Raw genomic sequence first — 21,197 nt, 5'->3', positions numbered from 1 at the left:
ATCTATCTATCTATCTATCTATCTATCTATCTATCTATCTATCTATCTATCTATCTATCTGTCTATCTATCTATCTGTCTATCTGTCTATCTGTCTATCTGTCTGTCTAAAAAAAAATTTGATTGATCGATTGATTGATATATTTTAGCCATATAAAAATAATGTTTTTCTTTGCCTTCAAAGAGCCTGTTCCAAATGGAAGATCCCAAAAACCACAAGACTTCCATGACAATAACAACAATTTAACCTTGCAGAGCTGCTGCCCAGAACATTTAGTCTATTTGTGTGACTTTGGTGTTTTTTTTTTTAACATATTGTAGGCAAAACAGCAGTTCATTGAGGTTAAGGTCTGGTGGCTTTGAGGAGAATGTTATAACGGCTTTATCTCCCCCGTGGAAAAATGACTGAGGTTCCACACACTTCTAATCAGAGTGTGTTAACATTTATTATTTATATACATTTAACAATATAATGAAAATTCAAACATTTGACTTTGCATTAGTAAGTTTAGGGCCACCCAAAAACAGGAGGAAGTGCATGGAGTCATCTTCTAGGTTATTTTTTAAATGTACTTATTCTTTAATGAATTTGCTCATATTTATACATTTTAACACCACCACTGATGATTCTCAGTAGAGTCATATCATTCTGAGACCCAGGAAATTAAAAATCTATGCTTTTTTGCATTCAGTAGTTGTCATGGGTGAAAATAGCATACTAGAACAATTATTTAGACACATTGTTATTTGTGTTTTATAGAACGTGTCCTTTGTACAGTGGACAAAAATTAAAAACTGCTGTGTCTTTTGAGGAGACACTGAACTATATTAGGATACAGTTTAGTTTGCATTATCTGTATGTAATGAAACAGTTGCATTCTATGAGATATCAGTTTTGAGTGACAGATATTGCCATGGATGTGGGTGTCATCTCTTTGATTCAGTGGAATGGAAAATAATCATCAGTCAAACGTTATACTGGAAAAATTACCAAATCTTGACATCTTTTATCTTCCTGTCAGGGTGTAAGAGATGGAAAACGGGACAGCTTCGTTACTCGAAGATGTGGATGCGATGTGGGATAAGGTGGATTGCAAACGCTATGACCTGTGTCGCATCATTTCCCCGGCAAAGGTCACCCCTTACCTCCGCCAGTGCAAAGTCCTGGACGAACAGGATGAGGATGAGATTCTCAACTCGCTGCGGCTGGCCACAAAAGCAAACCGCACAAGTAGGTAGAGCCATAAGTCTGTTCATGGAAGTATTTTAGAACTGGATGGACTTTCTGACACTCAGTCTTCCATTAGGCCGTCTGCTTGACATCCTCCAAACTAAAGGAGAGCGCGGGTACGTGGCGTTTCTGGAGAGTCTGGAGTTTTACTATCCTGACCTGTACAAGCTGATCACCGGCAATGAACCCACACGCCGCTTTTCCACCATCGTTGGTGAGGCTTACACTCTAGTCTGTACTCACAGTGTACATCACAGTTTGACTGAAGTTACTATCGATTTATAGTCTGTGTTTTTCGGTCGCATTCTGTGTCTGTCTTCACCTTTACCTGCTCTTTGTTCTTAGTGGAAGAAGGACATGAAGGTCTGACCCACTTTCTGATGAATGAGGTGATGAAGCTGCAGCAGCAGTCTAAAGTGAAGACTCTGCAGCAGGTGGAGCTCAGCAGGAAGAACTGCACGCTGGAGGATGAGCAAAAGAAGCTCCGATTGGCCAACCAGGAGCTACAGGCCATCCAGCAGAGTCAGTATGATTTTGATATTTGATGTTCAAGCTCCTCTATCTTTGTTTTCCTCTATCTTGTCGATAGGGAAATAGACTTAAACCACGCAAAACAATGATGTCAAGTGTCTATAGTGGTAATCCAAACTGAATGCCTGCTATGTATTGAAACTGCAGCTTTCTCACATGCTTGGTTTACCCCACTTGGTGCACCACAGTTGGGTTTAACAAGACTGAGCTGCCACTCTCATCATTTACCAAAACCTGTTTATGAAAGTAGGACACTGAGACCCAACCCTGCAGCTGGTTAACCTATGAATTCACATTTTAACACACTGCAATTATATTTATTATTATTATTATTATTATTGTTATTATTATTATTTTATTGTAATAAACAACTAATTTCACAGTGTTGCTCAAGTTTTTTCTGACTTGTGTACACTTTGAGTAAATGTGGAAGTGGGAAGCGTTGCAATTTAAAATGACATCTACTAACCCTGGCTATAATGTATGCATGAAACAGGAAACCTAGTAAATGAAAAGCACTGTAAAAGGAATTGTGGTTTGTCTTCAGGGTTCAACAAGTTAAAAGAAGAGAGAAACACCTACAATGATGAGCTGCTGAGAGTAAAGGATGAAAACTACAAACTGGCCATGAGGTACGCAGCGCTGAGTGAGGAGAAGAACATGGCGGTGATGAGAAGCCGAGACCTGCAGCTGGAGGTATCTGTCTGTCTGTCTGTCTGTCTGTCTGTCTGTCTGTCTGTCTGTCTGTCTGTCTGTCTGTCTGTCTGTCTGTCTATCTATCTATCTATCTATCTATCTATCTATCTATCTATCTATCTATCTATCTATCTATCTATCTATCTATCTATCTATCTATCTATCTATCTATCTATCTATCTATCTATCTATCTATCTATCTATCTATCTATCTTTCCATCCCATTATTTCTCACAAAAACTGCACTCATTCGGTGTCCTGTCTCTGTCCAGATTGATCAGCTGAAGCACAGGCTGAATAAAGTGGAGGAGGAGTGTAACATAGAGAGGAAGCAGAGTCTCAAGCTGAAGAACGACATCGAGAACCGGCCAAAGCGAGAGCAGATTTTTGAGCTGGAACGGGAGAATGAGATGCTCAAGCTCAAACTCCAGGAGCTACAGTCCATCATACAGGTACAGACTGTCCACAGACAGCTCAGGGAAAGTAGACACATCACTGGAAGAGTCACTTCCTGTACCAGTGTCACATGATCTCTCCATTGCCCCGCCCCTTTATGGAACTCAAGGAAGATTCTTTCCCCTTATTTCCAATGGGAGAGATCAATGTTATATATTATGTTAATATGTTATATAATATGTTAATATTTCCCTCCCAACATCACCCAAGTAAAAAAACTGAACCATTTTTTCACCAGCTACATATATTCAGATCATTCTTACAGTGAAGTTACATTTTTCAGACACATAGATTGGGAGGAAATTGACTTGATTTGAAGAATATAGTTTGTCCCAGCACTGAATTCATGTGAGATCTTGCAATACAAATTCCACCTAAAGGAAGAGGAAATAATAGTAATTACCCATGAAAGTGTGGTATTAGTGTATTGTTGTTTTATTTTTATTTTACCAATTTAATCTAATTCCATCTATTTACACAAAGTTTTCACCCCTTCCAGTCATGTTCACTTAAGAGCCAGAAAGTTTGAATCATTTCTTATCACTGGCAAAGTGTGAAGTGTAGCATCTATTTCATTTGAGGAACTTTGGCCTGACTGAAACTTACATATGTACACGTGCAGCTTTCATTTGATACACTTGGTGTGACAGTCTGTGCACTATATGGACAAAAGTATTGGGACACATTTAATTCAGGTGTAACAGAAGACTACAAAATCATAATATGACATGTCATGAGCTCATTTTATATTGTGATAAATATCATTTGCAATTAATGTTAGATTTCATCTCAAGGGTAAATATTGTTTTTATTGCTATGCTCACAAAATCCTTTAGAGTTTTTTTTTTTTTTTTTTTTTTACTTAGTTTTACTAATTACTAAAATTCTTTATCATTCCAATTGTTCTATAAATGTTTTACATTTAAATTTATAAAATATTTATCAAGTTCTTACCATGAATAATCCTTTTAAATCATAAGCAACCATCAAGTTTCTTCAACTTTCACTGTAAACCAAAAAGAAATGTTGATTTGACATCGATTGTGATAATAATTGACAAGTGACATGAACATTTTCATCATAATATTTCAGATCAGTGGGAATGGGAATTTCACGCAACTATGTAGATGTAGAGAATAGAATAGAATAGAATAGAACTTTATTGTTACTGTTACAGGAAGAATGAAAATTACTTTAACAGCTCTGTTCTGTTTAGCAGCAGATTATTAAAGTGCAAAAAGAAAGACTCTGTATAAAAACTACCACATGAAATTATACTGAAAATATATAAAAGGCCAAATCTATACTATACGATAGATAGCTAGATAGATAGATAGATAGATAGATAGAAAGAATACACCTGTTCTGTAACTACTTTGACTCACTATATTTTAAGCCCAACATATGCATATATTTTCAATGCACTGAATTAACACTTTACCACAGTCCTTTTTCCATCCATCCATTTTCTGAACTGCTTAGTCCTCATAAGGGTTGTGACAGTGCTGAAACCTTTCCAACACCCTGGATGTGAACATGTCCTTTAGTTTGTGCAAATAGTGTCCATATCCATGTCCAATAATGTATTTCTTTACCCACAGCCTAGTCTGCTACCTACAACAGACAAAACCATCTTTGACATTTTGGAGCATGACCGACTAGAAGCGCTTGAGGACAGACAGGACCTGGTCAACCGCCTCTATAACCTCCAGGAGGAAGTCCGACAGGCAGAGGAACTGAGAGACAAGGTAACAAAAACACACAAGTCAGACATTGGGTGAATATACTGTGAATTTGGTTCAAATGAATGAATTCCTTTTACAGTGAACTTGAAGCAAAGCAAAGAAACACATTGAAACATGCACACACACACACACACACACACACACACACACACACACACACACACACACACACACACACACACACACACATACACACACACGAAATACACAACTCTTATACCCATGAGAACACTTGTGAAACACACCCTTTCATCTCTACTTTAGCTGGTCTTTTATCAGTTTCTCTTCCCTTTCTGCTTTTCTTTGTCCACTAAACTGACTCCACCAATGATGCCCGTGCTTATGTGGTTCTTTTTGTGTATGTGTGTGTTTGTATTTAGTACCTGGAGGAGAAGGAGGAGCTGGAGTTGAAGTGCTCCACACTGCAGAAAGACTGTGAAATGTACCGTAACCGTATGGACACCATCACCATCCAGTTGGAGGAGGTGGAGAAGGAGCGGGACCAGGTAGCTCCTCACTAACACTATGAGGGTTTGCATTTTCTGTCTGGGTTCTGTGTGACATCTTTACTTCTACTTCTTATTCATCTCATTCCAGGCTTTTCGGTCCAGAGACGAGGCCCAGCATCAGTCCTCACAAAGTCTCATTGACAAAGACAAGTATCGCAAGCAGATCCGAGAGCTGGAGGAAAAGAGCGATGAACTTCATATTGAAATTGTTCGCAAAGACGCCAAGTTGGTCACACTGGAGTCTCGCCTAAGACGGATATCCAAGGACATTGGTCTGGACCAGGTAAGAACATATGATCAGGGACGTTACTGAGTACAAATACTTTCATACTGTAACAAAGTAGGATTTTCATTACTGGATTTTTAACATTTTTCTGACAATGTTTTTGCTTTTTTTAGACAAACATCTGTACTTTCTACTGTACATTTTCAGAACAGGCTTATTATTTTACTTTTAATGGAATATCTAATCATCATTGCAAACCATCACAACAACAAGAATGATTTCAACATTAATGGATGAAAAAATAACACATAAACAAGACAAATCCCAGATGAAAATGCTGTTAAAGACATGACAAAATGTAACAAGATGAAAAACAGTTTTTACCCCTTGGCCAACTTCTGGCCGAAGGGGTATTGTAATCGTTTTGTCATCTGTCTGTTCGTCTGTCCATTCAATGACAAAATCGCATTATCTGGAGAATGCATTGAAATATCTGTACCACATTTATACTGTGGATGCATCTTGGCATGGAGCAGAAACCTATTGAAAATCAGTGACCTTGACCTACTTTTTCAAGGTCAAATGGTCTTGTCCCTTGTGCAGTTATAATATCTGAGTACTTTCAAATATAAATATGTATGTAATAAGTTTTACAATCTAATCTAAATTATAGGGCAGTAACTTTCAACAGAATCTTACACTATATTTAGCCGAGGGGTATTAAAAGTGCCCATCAGTCTGTTGTTTACATTGAAAATGGGTACACGTTGGAATTAATTTCTTGTTTATAAGTTTTTAAATTTCATTTAAAGTTAGAATAGTTTAATATCTTTCATATTTTATTAATATGATGCAAAGTCATTCAAAGGCCTACTGTCTGTGTCTTCAAGTAAATTTCAGGGTATTTTACTGCACTTGTACATTTTTGTTGCAGTGAAGAAATTATAATACTGAAGAAAGATGAAAGTAAAGTTGATTGTTTTTTTTTTTTTTTTACAGAAGTACTTTTTTTTCTATTTTTATTTATGAGAAACATGCAAAGTGAGATCAAATGTAAAACATAGAAGGTTCTGTTTTTGGAGTCAAACAGTGGAATTAATTGATGATTAGTTGAGTCTGTTGCGTCTCAGAAAAGCCTTAAAATGTAAAATACATAAGGATTACGATGTAAAGTTATTCTAATATAAGAATTAAGGAGCATGGTTTAACACATATATCCTTAGATATTTTATTTCTTTGGTATTGTTGATATTCTGGGTAACTCAGTGGAGAGGAAGAGGATAAGCAAAGATAAACCTTACGCTCAGTAAAATGAATGAATGAATGAATGAATGAATGAATGGATGAATGAATGGTTTGAGTAAATGGTTTATTTTTGGTTTGTACATTAATCACTGCATACAATACAACAACCACAATAAACACAAAAAACAAAAAAAGGAATAGGCTAGAAGCAAAAGCTTCCTTTTCACCTGATACTTACGTTAAATTAAATGTGTACATCATCGAGCTTTCCCATTATAACAAAAAAATCTGCAATAAGAACATATTGACCATCTCAACTTAATATTCCTGAATGATCTTATACTTAAGACATTTTTAAAACTTTTTCAGAGAACTGAACAACTTAAATTCATCATCAAGTCCATTCCATAATTTCACACCCACAACCCAAATACATCTGGACTTCACATTTGTCCTCACTTTCGTACATTCAAAAATATAAAGACCTCTTAGATTATAGTTACTCTTTCTTAATTTAAAGAAATCTCGAATGGCGTTTGGAACAATAAAAATTTGTGTTGTGTTTCTTTTTACAGTTATAAATATCTATTTTATCACATTATTTTATTATTATTTCATATATACATGTACGGTTTCTCATGAAGTTGGAATAATTTTGTTTTCAGATATATTCCTCTTTTAATTCCTATTTATACACATCAGTAATCACCTCTGACCTGGTGCAATGATTACATACAGAGCCCCAGTTCCACTTCTATACCATCTACCAAAAATAAATCACATTATTTAATCATTTCATGAGAAGAGGTACAAATATCTTATTCCAACTTTATAGGCACAGTGTATATTATCTAATGAAAATTCTCATACAGTATAATGGAAAAGTGAGTTAGATATTGTTCTCCACATCTCTTTTGATTCCTGTATACTTACATTATTGACTGTGACAAATGCATGTGAAAATATCTTTCTTATTTTTGCATATTTATGTACTTGAAATACTATTCTTCATTAACTCATGTATGCCACCTTTGATGATCAACCTTCTCCTCAACCACTACTCACTACTTCTATTCAGATCTGTAATGTGAACTTTTCTCCTTGTTTCTGCAGAGTCTCCCGAGGGACTTGCCGCCGATGATCATCTCTCAGGGGGAGGGGTTTAAACCAGTCCAGGGCCAATCAGAATGGTCCAGTGACGAATCCCCAGAGGAGAAGTTCTTTTCTGAAGAGCCTCGCCTCAAACGCAGACCAAACCTCAAAGCAGGGGTCAGCAACACAGCAAAGCCTAACAAAGTCTTCACTTAGACATATTATGTGGAAGTCATGTTAACCCGTAAAGACCCAAAGCTATTTTTGTCACAACTTCTGAATGTTTTTTTTTTTGTCTTTCTCAAGTGATTTATCACCATTTATTATAAAATTATCCTCTGTATTTTGTATTTTTGAATGAAAATCAGGTATTTTCCTATATTTCATTTACTGATCATGTAGATGGTCATAAAAGCTGAAAGTAAATTTAAAGGATATTGTTTCAAATCAGAAAAAAATGAGGAAGAAGTGACTTGAAGAGTTGATTTTTAATTATCCATTTTCAATGGGTGGGATGCATTAGTCCTTTAAGTTGATGTGATTTAACCCATGAAGACACAATGCTACTTTTGTTGCAGTTCCCAAATGAATTTTTCCCTATTTTTAGCCTTTCTTAACCTCCTTAGACCCAGCTATGGGTTTTCTGTCCACATTTGTGGACAAGAGTTTCACAACTTTATACAAAAAAAAGAAAAGAAAACTGTCCACCACAAAGGACATTCCATAAAAAATTTAAAAACTGCATTTGAAAAAACTGTTGCATCATGATGTTTCCAATATAGGCACTTATTTAATAAAAAACTAAAAAAGCTTGTACTTTGCTGACATTTCCTGGGTCGTAGGAGGTTAAGTGATTTATCACCATTTATTCCTATATTATACTGTGTATTTTGGATTTTTAAGTGAAAGTCAGGTATTTTCTTACATTTAATTGACTGTTCATGGACATGTTCATAAAAGCTCAGATTAAGGTTGAGGGTTATTGTATCAAAAATAGAGAAAACTGAAGAAAAAGGGAGTTTTCCAACCAAATTTATCATTAAGTGAACATAAACCAAGTGTCTTCATTCACTATCATTTATCAAACTCCATGGGTTTTACTGGTAAATCAGTGTTGTAGAAGATGACAGTGTTTCCATGTTCACTATGGAGCCTCTGAATGCCCATATGACAAATGGGTCATATCTGATGACCATGAAAAGACAACAAACTGTATTTTACACCAATTATTTCCATGTATTGATAGGATTAGTGGATCAACAGGTATTAAACATTTTAGATCAGTAGATTCTTTGGTGGATGGTGCATGTTTGGGTCTTTATGGGTTAAAATAAAACTGAAATGAACATACCTTTTACCCTTTGTCTTTTAGAACAGAGTAAAGTCTCCAGTCTTTGCACCGAAAGATCTTCATGCTAACTCAGAGGCGACTCAGTCTGCAGGTAAAACACACCCAGTCTTACATTCTCTTCATGTCTCCCACCATAACCTGCACACTTATTCACATCTGTCTCTAACCTTCATCTTTATCAGTCAATGGAGACTTTCTGGAGATTCACCCTAACCACATCAGTAGCTCCCTTCCCTCTTCGCCCGTTTTCCCAGTGTCGCCCACGTATCCGAACACCTCTGCTCATCCATGCTCCGCCTCCTCCCCATCTCCCTCCCCTCTCTCGTTTGTGATGCCTGAGGCGTGCACCAGGCCAAATATGGTGAGAGGGACTATAGGATACCAAATACATTTACATGTCATTAGCCTCATAGCATAATTGCCCAAGTCATACACTATATGGACAAAAGTATTGGGACACGTTGAATTCAGGTGTTTCTTTTCTAACAGGGATCTATCTAGGATACAAAACAATGATGACAAATGTCATAATATAGTTTTATATTGTGATAAATATCATTGTATTGCATTGGTTAGATTCATTTAAATTGTTATATTTGCTTCCAAAATACTTCAGAGATGGTTTTTACTGAATTTCTGTCAACATTGATTTTGTTTTGTTTTGTTTTTTTTGTCCATGACTATGATTATAAATGTTCTACTTTAAATTTCTAAAAAAATGTTTGTGCTCTGCCTATAAATAATAATTTTCTACCACAACTTACCTTCTACTTTCTTCACATCTCACTTAGGAAGAAAAACCTTCATTAAACTTAAAAAGGAAATAATGAGGTTTATAAACTATATGGACAAAAATTGTGGGGCATATCATGGCTACAGTAAAATGTCCTGTTTTTGCAGATTTGACATATAAACATCAGCATTAATAATCAATGTAATATTTATCACAATATAAAACTATATTATGACATTTGTCATTATTGTTTTGAATCCCAGACCCCTGTTAGAAAAGAAACATCTGAATTCAACATGTCCCAATACTTTTGTCTATATAGTGTATGACTTGGGTAATTATGCTATGAGGCTAACAATGTTATATAACTGGAACTACCTCCAGGTCTAATACAGCATTATAATACATTTTGTTTTCTTGTTGTCCAGTTGCGGTACCGTAATGACAGCATCTTGTCCACACTCCCTGAACCACCAGAAAAAGCCTCACTTTATCGCAGGGAGAGAGAAAAGGAACACGACTTCTACCCCCGCAGGTAGTTACACCTTTGTACTCTGTCATTCAACAAGAATTGACCTTCTTAAAACCCCTTTAGCCCTATCGGCCCACCCGCGGGCCTAAAAAAATTATATTAATATTCATCTACTATAAAAATATAATAAATCAGGACAATGTATGTTTTTTTCAACTTTTGCTCAAAGTTTAGACCCTAATGTTAATAAAAGTACATCAAAAGTGTATTTTAGTGCAAACTTTAATGTTCAAACATGATTTTTAATCTTTGTGGGGTGAAATATACACTATTAAAAATCTCCAACACGAGCAATTAATTTATGCATATCATCGTCAATCCAGCCGAAAAAAAACAGGCGAGGATAAAAAATTCTAATTTCTCTTTTAGTTTGTTACAGTTTACTCAGGCATAGTAATAGGTACAATATTTTAGACAATAGGAATAGATTCTGTGAGGTCTCTAAATGTCCATAGACACCAAGAACATCCATGTGAACCTTATTATTGTGAAGTAATTCTTCATTTACTTTGGGTATGTCTTTTTAGGCGTTTTTCCCCTGAAAATATGGTCAGGGTTAAACAGGTTAATGAATTTATGTTGGTTTGGCCATTCAGTTTGGGTTCAGAGATTCATCTTGTGTCCAAAACGTAAAACTATTACTATTATCTCCAACTTATCTGATCAGAACTGTCACATACTGATACATTTTCAGGCTCTTAACCCTTTAAATGCCAGTGGGTGAAATACAATTAAATAAACATACATACTTACTACTACTGTTTTGATTCTGTTGCTAATTGTCTCTATGAGCAACAGAAGGCTCAAAATGCTTTTCAGGAGGTTCTATCTTATTATACTCGTCCAACTATATATCTACTCTAAAATAATTAGAAACTCACTACAGAATTTTACATCGTCCCATATCTCGGTCCTCTTAGAAAATGGCAGAGTAGTTACGTTTATAGGCAGCAGCTATTGCTCTGGGAAAAAAAACACATGCAGCACAAAAATGTCTGTCAACATGATCAGTTTCTTGCTGATTCAGAGGATGACCCCAAAGCTGAGAGCATATTTTCACTTTATTTCTGAATCTGCCAGATTTCAACATAGTAGCTTCTGTTATTTGCACTCCCTGTTCGTTCATATCAGACCTGGTCATACTCTAGTAACGTCATAACAATTTATGACAAATTAACATAATCCTTTATAAAGACCAAGGAATTGATTTACATATATGTTTTATGTAGTGTATTCACAGCATAATATAGTGGAATTATTCAGTGTGATGGATGTAATGTAAGGGGACAAGAGTATTGTCAAATGGCTCAGTCTCATCAAAATTAGCAAAAGCAAAACAGTTACAACTCAGTGATGTGGATTAAAAGCCTGTAATGAACCATTTTATGCTTGATTGAAAATTGCAGTTTTGATTAGTTTGATTTGATGCATTTTGTCTGCAAGGAGATCTTTTTCTTTTTTTTTTTTTTTTTTACTCCATATGTACTAAAACAAGCAAAATGGTTTATAAAAAAAATCCACAGAGCTAAAACTATGTATGTAATTGAATAAATACATTTTATTCTTTTATGATCTGATTGTTTTTGTCTCTTTCAGCCATTCTGACTTTGATAGTGACAACCAGGAAACAGAATTTGGTAAATTATACTGAACATCTTTCTTACCCTGATCACAATGACACTGCTGTTCTATATTATTGTGTTGCCATTCTTTGAATCTATTTGCTTTCCCATTTTTCCCCTGTCTGTCTGTTGTTTTTTTTAGAGGATGAAGTGCAGCGTGGTCCTCCTTCTGTCCACTCGTCGTCCTCCTCACATCAGTCTGAGGGGATGGACACTTACGACCTGGAGCAGGTCAACAGTATCTTTAGGAAACTCTCCCTAGAAAGGTACAGACATTCACCAACCTGCCATAACTATGACCACTGACCGCTGAAGGGTTGATGTTAAGTATCTAATTTCAGTAGGTGGGATGTTTTAGTCCTTTAAGTTGATGTGGTTTAACCCATAAAGATCCAGTGCTACTTTTGTTGCAGTTTCCAAATGATTTTTTCTCTATTTTTAACCTTTCTTAAGTGATTTAACACCATTTATTTCTATATTATACTCAGTATTTTGCATTTTTGTGTTAAGTTCATTTATTTTCCCATATTTAATTGACTGATCATGTAGATGTTCTTAAAAGCTCAGATTAAAGTTAAGGGTTATTGTACAACTTGTATCAGGTCTTCACTTAGCAGATATATTATGTGGCAGTCATGTCAAGCCTTAAAGACCCACATGATTTGTTTTTGTCTTTCCGAAGTAATTTATCACCATTTACTATAAAATTATCTTCTGTATTTTGCATTTTTCCAATGAAAATCAGGCATTTTCCTTTATTTAATTTACTGATCATGTGGATGTTCATAAAACTGAAGAAAAAGTGACTTTTTCAAGTAATGTGATAATCATCATTATCACCACATCACCTGTCAGTGGTTCTAATGTTATGGCTGCACCCTGCAAGTCAAACATCTTCTAAACACTTCCCTCTGTTCACGGTGACACTCTTGTCATTTTGTGTTTTCACACAGGCCATTTCGTCCGTCTCTGTCCTCCTTCTCCAGAATCAGCTCGTCCCTGAAGCCGGTGCAGGAGTTGTCGTTGCTAGGTGACAACCTGCTGAAGGACATCACTCTAGTTGGTGGTAATGACAGCGGGATCTTCATCTCATCAGTCCAGCCGGGTTCCTTCGCAGACAGGGCCGGGCTACGGGAGGGCCACCACCTCCTGCTGGTGTGTAGTTTTTATGTCATTTTCATGTTTTTGCAAAATCTGTTCATTCCTAGTTTTGATTTCGGTCCTACTTTTTGTTACTCATAATAATCTTATTATTAATTTCTATTTCAACAACACATCATCAGTAGGGTAAAACTAACATGTCTCACGAAGGTCTAACCCCAGCTCACGTTCCATGGTTTTTATACTACTGTTATATTTTACATTTTCTTACCTTGTCATGCATTATATAATTTATTCCATCCTATAAATAAATAAATAAATAAATAAATAAATAAATAAATATATATGTATATATATATATATATATATATATATATATATATATATATATATATATATATATATATAAATTTAATATATGTGTGTATTTTACTGTGTTGTATATAGTCGCATAGTGCACTGTTTATGGTACAGACCACCTGTAATTTTCATTTCTATTCTATTCTATTCTATTCTATTCTATTCTATTCTATACATTGCTTGTTGTGTAATATGTGAATCCTCTAAATCCAACAAATCTTCAAAACCACTTTTGACAGACATTTTATTTTTAGATGTATTTAGCTGTTTTTATGTTATTATTTATGCTACCAATTATTGAAGAACTCATTTACAAAAGTAGCAAAATTAGAAGGAACAATATAAGCACTTTAATTAACATTAGTCTCGTGCTACGTTTCTCTGATCAGCTGGAGGGCTCCATACGTGGGGAGAACCAGAGTGTTTCATTGGACACCAGTACTCAAGAAGAGGCTCACTGGACACTACAGCACTGCTCTGGTCCTGTAAAGCTGCACTATCGAGCCAGCTTTGACTGTAAGTGTGGTTTCATCCAGTTTTAATGTTGAGAATATTCTGTGAGTGTGTATAAATACCAAACAAGCAACTACTTCACTCTAAAAGAAGTTGCACTCCAATAACACTAAATTTGGTAAAAAAAAAAAAAAAAAAAAAAAAAAAAAATGAGGAAAAGCTGAAAATGTGCACATGACATTAAACTGTAACAAAAATTCTTCTCATGTGAGTTTTCTTGTTTTGTAAAATATTCAAGTTAATACTCAAATAACGTTATGAATACTGAATTTTGATATGTAATGGTATCAAATTACTGCTAGTATTAGTGCTATTTAATTATGCAATTGCTAGTGTTGACATTTTCGTTGTTTTTTTTATTGGTATGTGGCTTTCAAATACCTATAAAGAAATAGATTTCTGTGTAGTTTTTGCATCATCATACTTTGGTTTAATTTTCTTTGGTTTGCATTTAGTTTCAGTGTTTGAATTTTCAGGTATTATCAGAAAAAACTTGATTTATGGAAGCTGAAAAAAGGTGAAAGAATGCAAAACGTCAAATATATTCATAAAACCATGGAACATCCCTTACTTTGCAATACATTTTATTAAAAATATTTGTAACTATTTATTGAAGCCAATTTACTGAAGGGGGCATATCGTTAGCCTCATAGCATAATTGCCGTAGTCATATTTTTGGCCAAATTGTGATATCTGTGTAGCTTTGCTGTCCTTACACTGCTGCTTCATTGGTTATGACTTGAAAAAACTAGAAAAGCACTCAGAGAGTGCAGACCTCCGCCAAGGCAGATAAGTGCCCCCCCCCCCAATCACCACCAAAATTTAATCATTTGTTGCTTGTGCCAGTATCAACATTTCCTGAAATTTTCTTCCAAATCCATCCATAACTTTTTGAATGAAATGAATGAAATGAAATGAAAATAAGTTATTTTTACCTTCAATTCTACAGTTTTTATTGCATTGTTCATTGTAGTTTTAGTGCTGTAGCATGTCATTACATTTCTATTTAGCTACATGAAGTTCTTCTTTATCTTTTACTTACATAGTTTATCTGAATGTCTGCACAAACACCTTTTGTACTGTCTGTCCTGGAAGAGGAATCCCTTATCTGTGGCTCTTCCTGAGGGTTACTACTTTATTCCTGTTTCCCTGTTTTCCCATTTTTTTGGTTGAGTTTTTTCTTGAAATTTGATTCAAGCTGCTGGTCCAATGACAGAGGTGTTGTATATTGTACAGACTGTAAAGCCCTTCCATACTGACTCTTCAATCTGTGATACTGGGCTGAGCAAACAACAGAACTGACGTTTCCAACTCCCCAGTTTTGTAGATAATAAGTGTGGTATGAACACTGCTCTGCTGGTGTGAACATATTTTGTGGATCCATGTGGGTAAAGTATTTTCTGTGTGTGCACTCAAGCTTACCGTCGCCTTCAGAGGGACCTTGCAGACGGTACGCTGTCTTCAGGGGACTCCTTCTACATACGGGTCAACCTGAACATTTCCGGCCAATCAGACAGCTGCTCGCTGAGTGTGCACTGTGACGAGGTGGTCCACGTCCTGGATACCAGGTACCAGGGCCGATGTGAGTGGCTGTGTGCCCGCGTCGACTCCTTCAGCGGCTCTGACTTGACTGAACGTGGCACCGTACCCAGCAACTCACGGTAAATTCACAGAGGATGATGGTATGATATTGATCCTGCACTGTTAATGCACATGTTCCAAACCATGATGGGTTTTAAGACAATGAAGTGCAGGGAGTAACGTCTGCCATGTTTTTTTGTTTAACCCATAAAGACCCAGTGCTACTTTTGGGGCAATATTTCTCTAGATTTAACCTTTCGTAAGTGATTTCTCACCATTTATTGTAATATTATCCTCTGTATTTTGTGTTTTTTTCAGTGAAAATGAGGTACTTTCCTAAATTTAATTTACTGATCAACTCTGGTTTCCTCCCACCATCCAAAGACATGCACTAATAGGTTAATTGGTTAATCTAAATTGCCCATAGGTGTGAATGTGAGAGTGATTGGTTGTTTGTCTCTATATGTCAGCCATGCAATGAACTGGTGACTCGTCCAGGGTGTACTCTGCCTTCACCCATAAGTAGCTGGGATAGGCTCCAGCGACCCCCGTGACCCTAGTGAGGATAAAGCGGGTTCAAATAATGAATAATTTACTGATCATATAGATGTTCATGAAAGCTCAGATTAAGGTTAGGGTCATTGTATCAGAAACAGAGAAAACTGAAGAAAAAGTAACTTTTTCAGCCAATATATCAATAACTGAACGTAAAAACAAGTATGTCCATCTACTGTCACTGATCAAACTCCATGAGTTTTACTGGTGAATCCATGTTGTAGAGGATGACGGAGCCTCTGAACGTCCAAATGGGTCATATCTGATGACCATGAAAAGATGACAAACTGCATTTACACCAATTATTTACTCGTATTGATAGGATTAGTGGATCAACAGGTATTAAACAGTTTAGATCAGTAGATGGTTTTGTTCGCCAGTGGCTATTTAGGTCTTTATGGGTTAAGTATTGTTTGAACTTGATGCAAAGTGATATTACATTTCAGCAAAAACATTTATCAATGCAATGAATCTACATCCTGTTTTATTGCTTCAAGGCAGCAGTAATGTTAGACAACACACATACACACATTTCACACTTGAGCCTCTCATCTGTCTACAGCTGCAAACAGAGGAAACAGCTAAAGCGTTTACATCCCCTTAAGTGATAGTATAACTTGTTTTTACTTGTGCCATTCTGCTTCAATGGTGAGTTCAAGTGTTTGTGTAAATGTGTGTAAAAACAGGGCCAAGCAGCTGCTCTTGGTAAAAATACAGAAGTTAGTGTGCCGAGGAGGGAAAGAAGAGAGTGAAACCAACCGCAACATAAGGGTAAGATACTTCCTGAGCTATTTTCTCACCTTTAAGATGAATAAGATCTTAGGTTTCACGGCTTCTTCATGTGCTTTTATCCTAACTTGTTGTGCTTACATAAATATAGAACAATTTGCAGCCTGAAGAAGTCAGTCCCTCTCCTGATCCTAAAGCCAGCCCTCGCTTGTCAAGAGCCAGCATCTTCCTCACTCAGATACTGCAGGTAATGATGAAAACTGAACCCTGTGTATGAAAAGACTCTGTTCAGAGTTAGCTGAGAAAGGTTTGAAACCTGATTAAGTAATAAACGCTGTGTCATATCACCATTAATATGCCAAACAAAGTGTTAGAAATGAATTTTGTTTCATGGTGTAGATGAGTGATGGATAGAGATTGACAGAATACAGGAAGGAGACACACAGGACTTAATGAAATTTAAATTATTAATTATCATTTAAAGCCCTAAACAGTCGCCTGCAACTAAAGTCTTCCACTGATCTAAACTGTTGAATAATTTCTGAACCATTAATCCTATTGATGCATTTAGAGCTGTGTTTTGCAACCTTAGGGTCGGGACCCCACATGAGGTCGCTTGGAATTCAAATGGGGTCACCTGAAATTTCTAGTAATTGATAAAAAAAAAAAAAAAATTACTAATAAAAAATATATGGTGATTTAAGAGAGACAACCACAATGCATAAAAGACATGACAAACTGTGAAGCTGAAACTGAAGCACTGTGGTACTGTTTATCTTTAAATGTTCATTGTGGTTGGTTTCAGATGCTGCAGCTCTTTCATAATTCATAGTTTGAGTTCTTGTTTGTTCAGTATTAATTGTCAGCCTTGTAAATCCAAGCTGAACTGACTGTACATATCCTGACCAAGGAAAATAAAATTCTCACTTTGTGCAGTAATCTACACCTGGCTTTTCTGCCTCCGTCCATAATAATATACATTATATAGACTAAATGTCGTCTAAAATTAACGTTTATTTGCATCTTAGTAGCAAACTATTACATGATCAAAAACAAATTCAATTTAGCAAAAAAAAAAAAAGTCTCCATTTGGAATGTCTGGGGTCACCAGAAATTTGTGATGTTAAAATGGGGTCACGAGCCAAAAAAGGTTGGGAACCACTGGTTTAGATAATTCAGGTAAAATGCAGTTTCTCAGATTTTCAGCGAAATCAGATATGACCCAGTTGTACATTCAGAGGTTTCGTAGTGAATGTGGAAACACCGTCATCTTCTGCAACATTGATTCACCAGCAAATGACAGTGCTTTTTGTAGACGTTTTTAGAGTGAATTTGTGATACATTTTACAGAAAAGTCACTCATTCTTCAGCTTTCTCTGTTTGGATATAAAACCTAACTTTACTCTGAGCTTTTATGAACATCTACATGGTCAGTAAATTAAACATATAATTAAATACTAAGAGAATACCATTCCAAATACAAAGGATGATATGATAATAAATAGTAAGAAATCACTTAGGAAATGTCAAATGTAGACAAATATTCATATGGAAGTCACCACAAATATAGTTCTTAGTTTGAGTTTATTTATTTAAACCATTGAGTGTCAGTGGGATTAGAATCAATTTTACAAGAAACAGATATCACAACAGATGAGGAAATCAAAAACAGCCGTAAGAATCTTTTAAACCAGTAAATAATGAAAAATCTCAAATGGGATTGACAGGAGAGGTGTGAGGATGCTTCAGCAGTAGTGGGACAAATAAATAACAGCACAGGGATGTTTTTTCTGGAAAGTAAGGAATTCCAACAAACTATACAGAGAACAAAGATGTGCACGAAGGCTGTCATTTGTGATAAAACATAACCAAAGAGAGAGAGAAAAGACATAAATCAGCGACTGTTAAACAGACTGTTAGGTGTGTTCCCTGTTTTCTGACCTGAACTAGAAAAACTCTCTAATACAGATACAGATTGAACTTTATTGATCCCTGAGGGGAAATTCACTGAGGGAAGTTCAAGAAGAAATGCTGTCAAGACAAAGTTTGTTTATGTTGTGAAAAAATAATGTGAAAACAGCTTATTTCACATTGACTTTTAACACGAAATGATAAAAAGGTGAAGAATAGGGTTCTCATGTCAAATATGTTTTACCTTAACCATTAAAATCTTGACTTTTCAATTGTATTTGCATTAATAATTATTTCAGTCCCAAAAATGCTGTTTATTTGATTTGACATAAATATCAGCATTAATGGCTTACCTTTAGGGCACATATGTCAAACATACGGCCTGTGGGCCAAAAGTGGCCCACCAAAGGGTCGAATTTGGCTCGATGGATGAATTTGTGAAATGCAAAAATTACTCTCACAATATTAACAATCAAAGGTGTCAAAACCATTTTAGTTCAGGTTCTACATTCAGACCAATTTGATCTAAAGTGGATCAGTCAGACCAATAAAATACTACCATAATAACTGATAAATGATGACAACTGCAAATTTTTTCTCTTTGTTTTAGTGTAAAGACAGTAAAATTACATAAACATGTTTACATTTACAAACTATCCTTTTACCAAGAATGTGAATAACCTGAACAAATATAAACACCATGAAACGTCTTAAGAGAATTAAGTGTAATGTTACCAATATTTTACCTGTTATTAAATGTTTTGTGTATTTTTAGATCCACTGTAATCTGTAAGTTGTAATGCACATGTGTAAATCATAAACTGAGGCAGAATATTGTTAAAATTGCACCTGTTTTTCTTTAGAAATTTCATGTTGTTCATGTTGTTCACATCTTTAAGTAAACTTTGCAGATGTAAACACTTTCATAATGTAATTTTACTTTTCACTGTCATTATTTTACTGCTCTGACCCACCTGAGATCATATTGGGCTGAATGTGGCCCCTGAACTAAAATGTGTTTGACAGTCCTTCTGTAGGGTATGGTAAGAGCCGTATAGCATATAAATAAGTATAAAATGTTAATAGAAATCATGTTTGTTCGCCATTTATTCATGATGTTTAATATTTAGTTTGCAAGAGAGATAAGAGTGTGTGCAGTGGAGAAGTCAAATTTGTCATTTCTTTTTTAGTTTTTTTGCAAAAAAACTCAAAGGGAGTGTGATTTCTTTTGGAAATGTGAAGCTTAAATTAATGGACTTAGAGAACTGTAGTACATTGACCAAAGCCTATTAGAGCTCTGCTTTTCTGTGGATGTGATATTGGAGTAAGGGTGTAAAATATTTCCACTGGGATTAGAGTCAGAGTTTTGCAGCTACAACTGGGTTGTTGCAGAATTTTATGCAAATTTGTTCTAAAATTTATAAAGAGATTCGGAGCTACACATCTGAAGTTTATAGGTTATTCATCCCCACCTTTGTCAGACTGTACAACACAACAGTGTATCCCTATCCTGTTTGTGTCGCATGTGTACTGTTTCCACTCTGTTGTAAATATGTATATAGTAAAGTTTTATAAGTTATTACTATTGTGATCATTATTATTGTATATTGTCCTTTGCACTATCTTTATGCATGCACATTTTTTTCTTGCACTTTATTCTGTTGCTGCCTTTACCATTGAATTTCCCCGTTGTGGGATCAATAACGTCTTTAATCTAGTCTAATAATACTGTTCTATGTTTTTTTGGTAGTTTGTCAGCAGGGTGGATATCAAGTATAAGCGAATGAACAGCAATGAGCGTGTGAGGATCGTCAACTCAGGCGGCGCGACACTACCCAGACAAAGCTTCGAGATACTCCGACCTGAAGGTGAGAGGAACAAAACTCCCTGCTGCAACCACAAAACAACAACAACAAAAAAAAGTCATGTGTCTTGATAAGGTGTGACAGAGGTCGAACATCAGGGGTGTCAAACGTACGGCCTGTGGTGCAAAACTGGCCTGCCAAAAGATGAAGTTACAGAGTTGAAAAATTACACTGAAGATATTAACAGTGAACAGTGATGAACTTGTTTTAGTTCAGGGGCCACATGCAGCCCAATGTGATATCAAGTATAACACTGTAAGCCCGGATGTCAAATATACTTCAAAAAATTTAATAGAATGCACTAGAAAATATAAGTTTGACGATATCACTAGAAAATATTAAGTATAGTCATCTCGTTTGTAGATGTAGTCAAATATGTAAATAAATTTAAGTTAAATGGATTTAAATGAATAAGTTTTAGTTATGACCACACCTCTTTTTCTTCTGACCATGTAAATTGTCACCTGCCCCTGTATGTCTGGACATGCCAGTCTTAGTGCTTTCAGTCAAAGAGTAGCTGCTATCGGAGTTTGGGTGCTTATCATACAAGATACACATCAAAAAGTTCTAAGCGGCTGTTGGCTATTGTCGATTGTTTGTTTTAACCATGGGGA

The 21,197-nt window shown here is 35.7% G+C and overlaps 1 protein-coding gene across 2 annotated transcripts in view; it reads left to right on the top strand.

The window, feature by feature from the left end:
• The window catches only part of card11 (caspase recruitment domain family, member 11), a 37,962-nt gene that overhangs the window by 9,664 nt on the left and 7,101 nt on the right, over positions 1-21,197 (top strand). The window contains exons 2-21 of one of the 2 annotated variants that reach the window (XM_030141044.1): positions 1,022-1,230; positions 1,307-1,444; positions 1,576-1,752; positions 2,309-2,457; positions 2,730-2,909; positions 4,515-4,661; positions 5,039-5,164; positions 5,256-5,450; positions 7,752-7,907; positions 9,103-9,172; positions 9,264-9,442; positions 10,243-10,349; positions 11,943-11,983; positions 12,111-12,234; positions 12,955-13,123; positions 13,819-13,945; positions 15,360-15,603; positions 16,765-16,849; positions 16,959-17,054; positions 20,469-20,586. In XM_030141044.1, coding sequence (XP_029996904.1) covers positions 1,032-1,230; positions 1,307-1,444; positions 1,576-1,752; positions 2,309-2,457; positions 2,730-2,909; positions 4,515-4,661; positions 5,039-5,164; positions 5,256-5,450; positions 7,752-7,907; positions 9,103-9,172; positions 9,264-9,442; positions 10,243-10,349; positions 11,943-11,983; positions 12,111-12,234; positions 12,955-13,123; positions 13,819-13,945; positions 15,360-15,603; positions 16,765-16,849; positions 16,959-17,054; positions 20,469-20,586 — 2,827 coding nt within the window. In that variant the 5' untranslated portion in view covers positions 1,022-1,031. Of the gene's footprint in view, positions 1-1,021; positions 1,231-1,306; positions 1,445-1,575; positions 1,753-2,308; positions 2,458-2,729; positions 2,910-4,514; positions 4,662-5,038; positions 5,165-5,255; positions 5,451-7,751; positions 7,908-9,102; positions 9,173-9,263; positions 9,443-10,242; positions 10,350-11,942; positions 11,984-12,110; positions 12,235-12,921; positions 13,124-13,818; positions 13,946-15,359; positions 15,604-16,764; positions 16,850-16,958; positions 17,055-20,468; positions 20,587-21,197 lie in introns of both variants that reach the window. The other variant, XM_030141043.1, reaches the window with a different exon arrangement.

This window comes from Sphaeramia orbicularis, chromosome 8 (genome assembly GCF_902148855.1).
Source record: "Sphaeramia orbicularis chromosome 8, fSphaOr1.1, whole genome shotgun sequence".
Classification (NCBI taxonomy): domain Eukaryota; kingdom Metazoa; phylum Chordata; class Actinopteri; order Kurtiformes; family Apogonidae; genus Sphaeramia; species Sphaeramia orbicularis.
The sequence above is the reverse complement of the archived record's forward strand: the minus strand, read 5'-3'. Positions and strand labels throughout refer to the sequence as shown.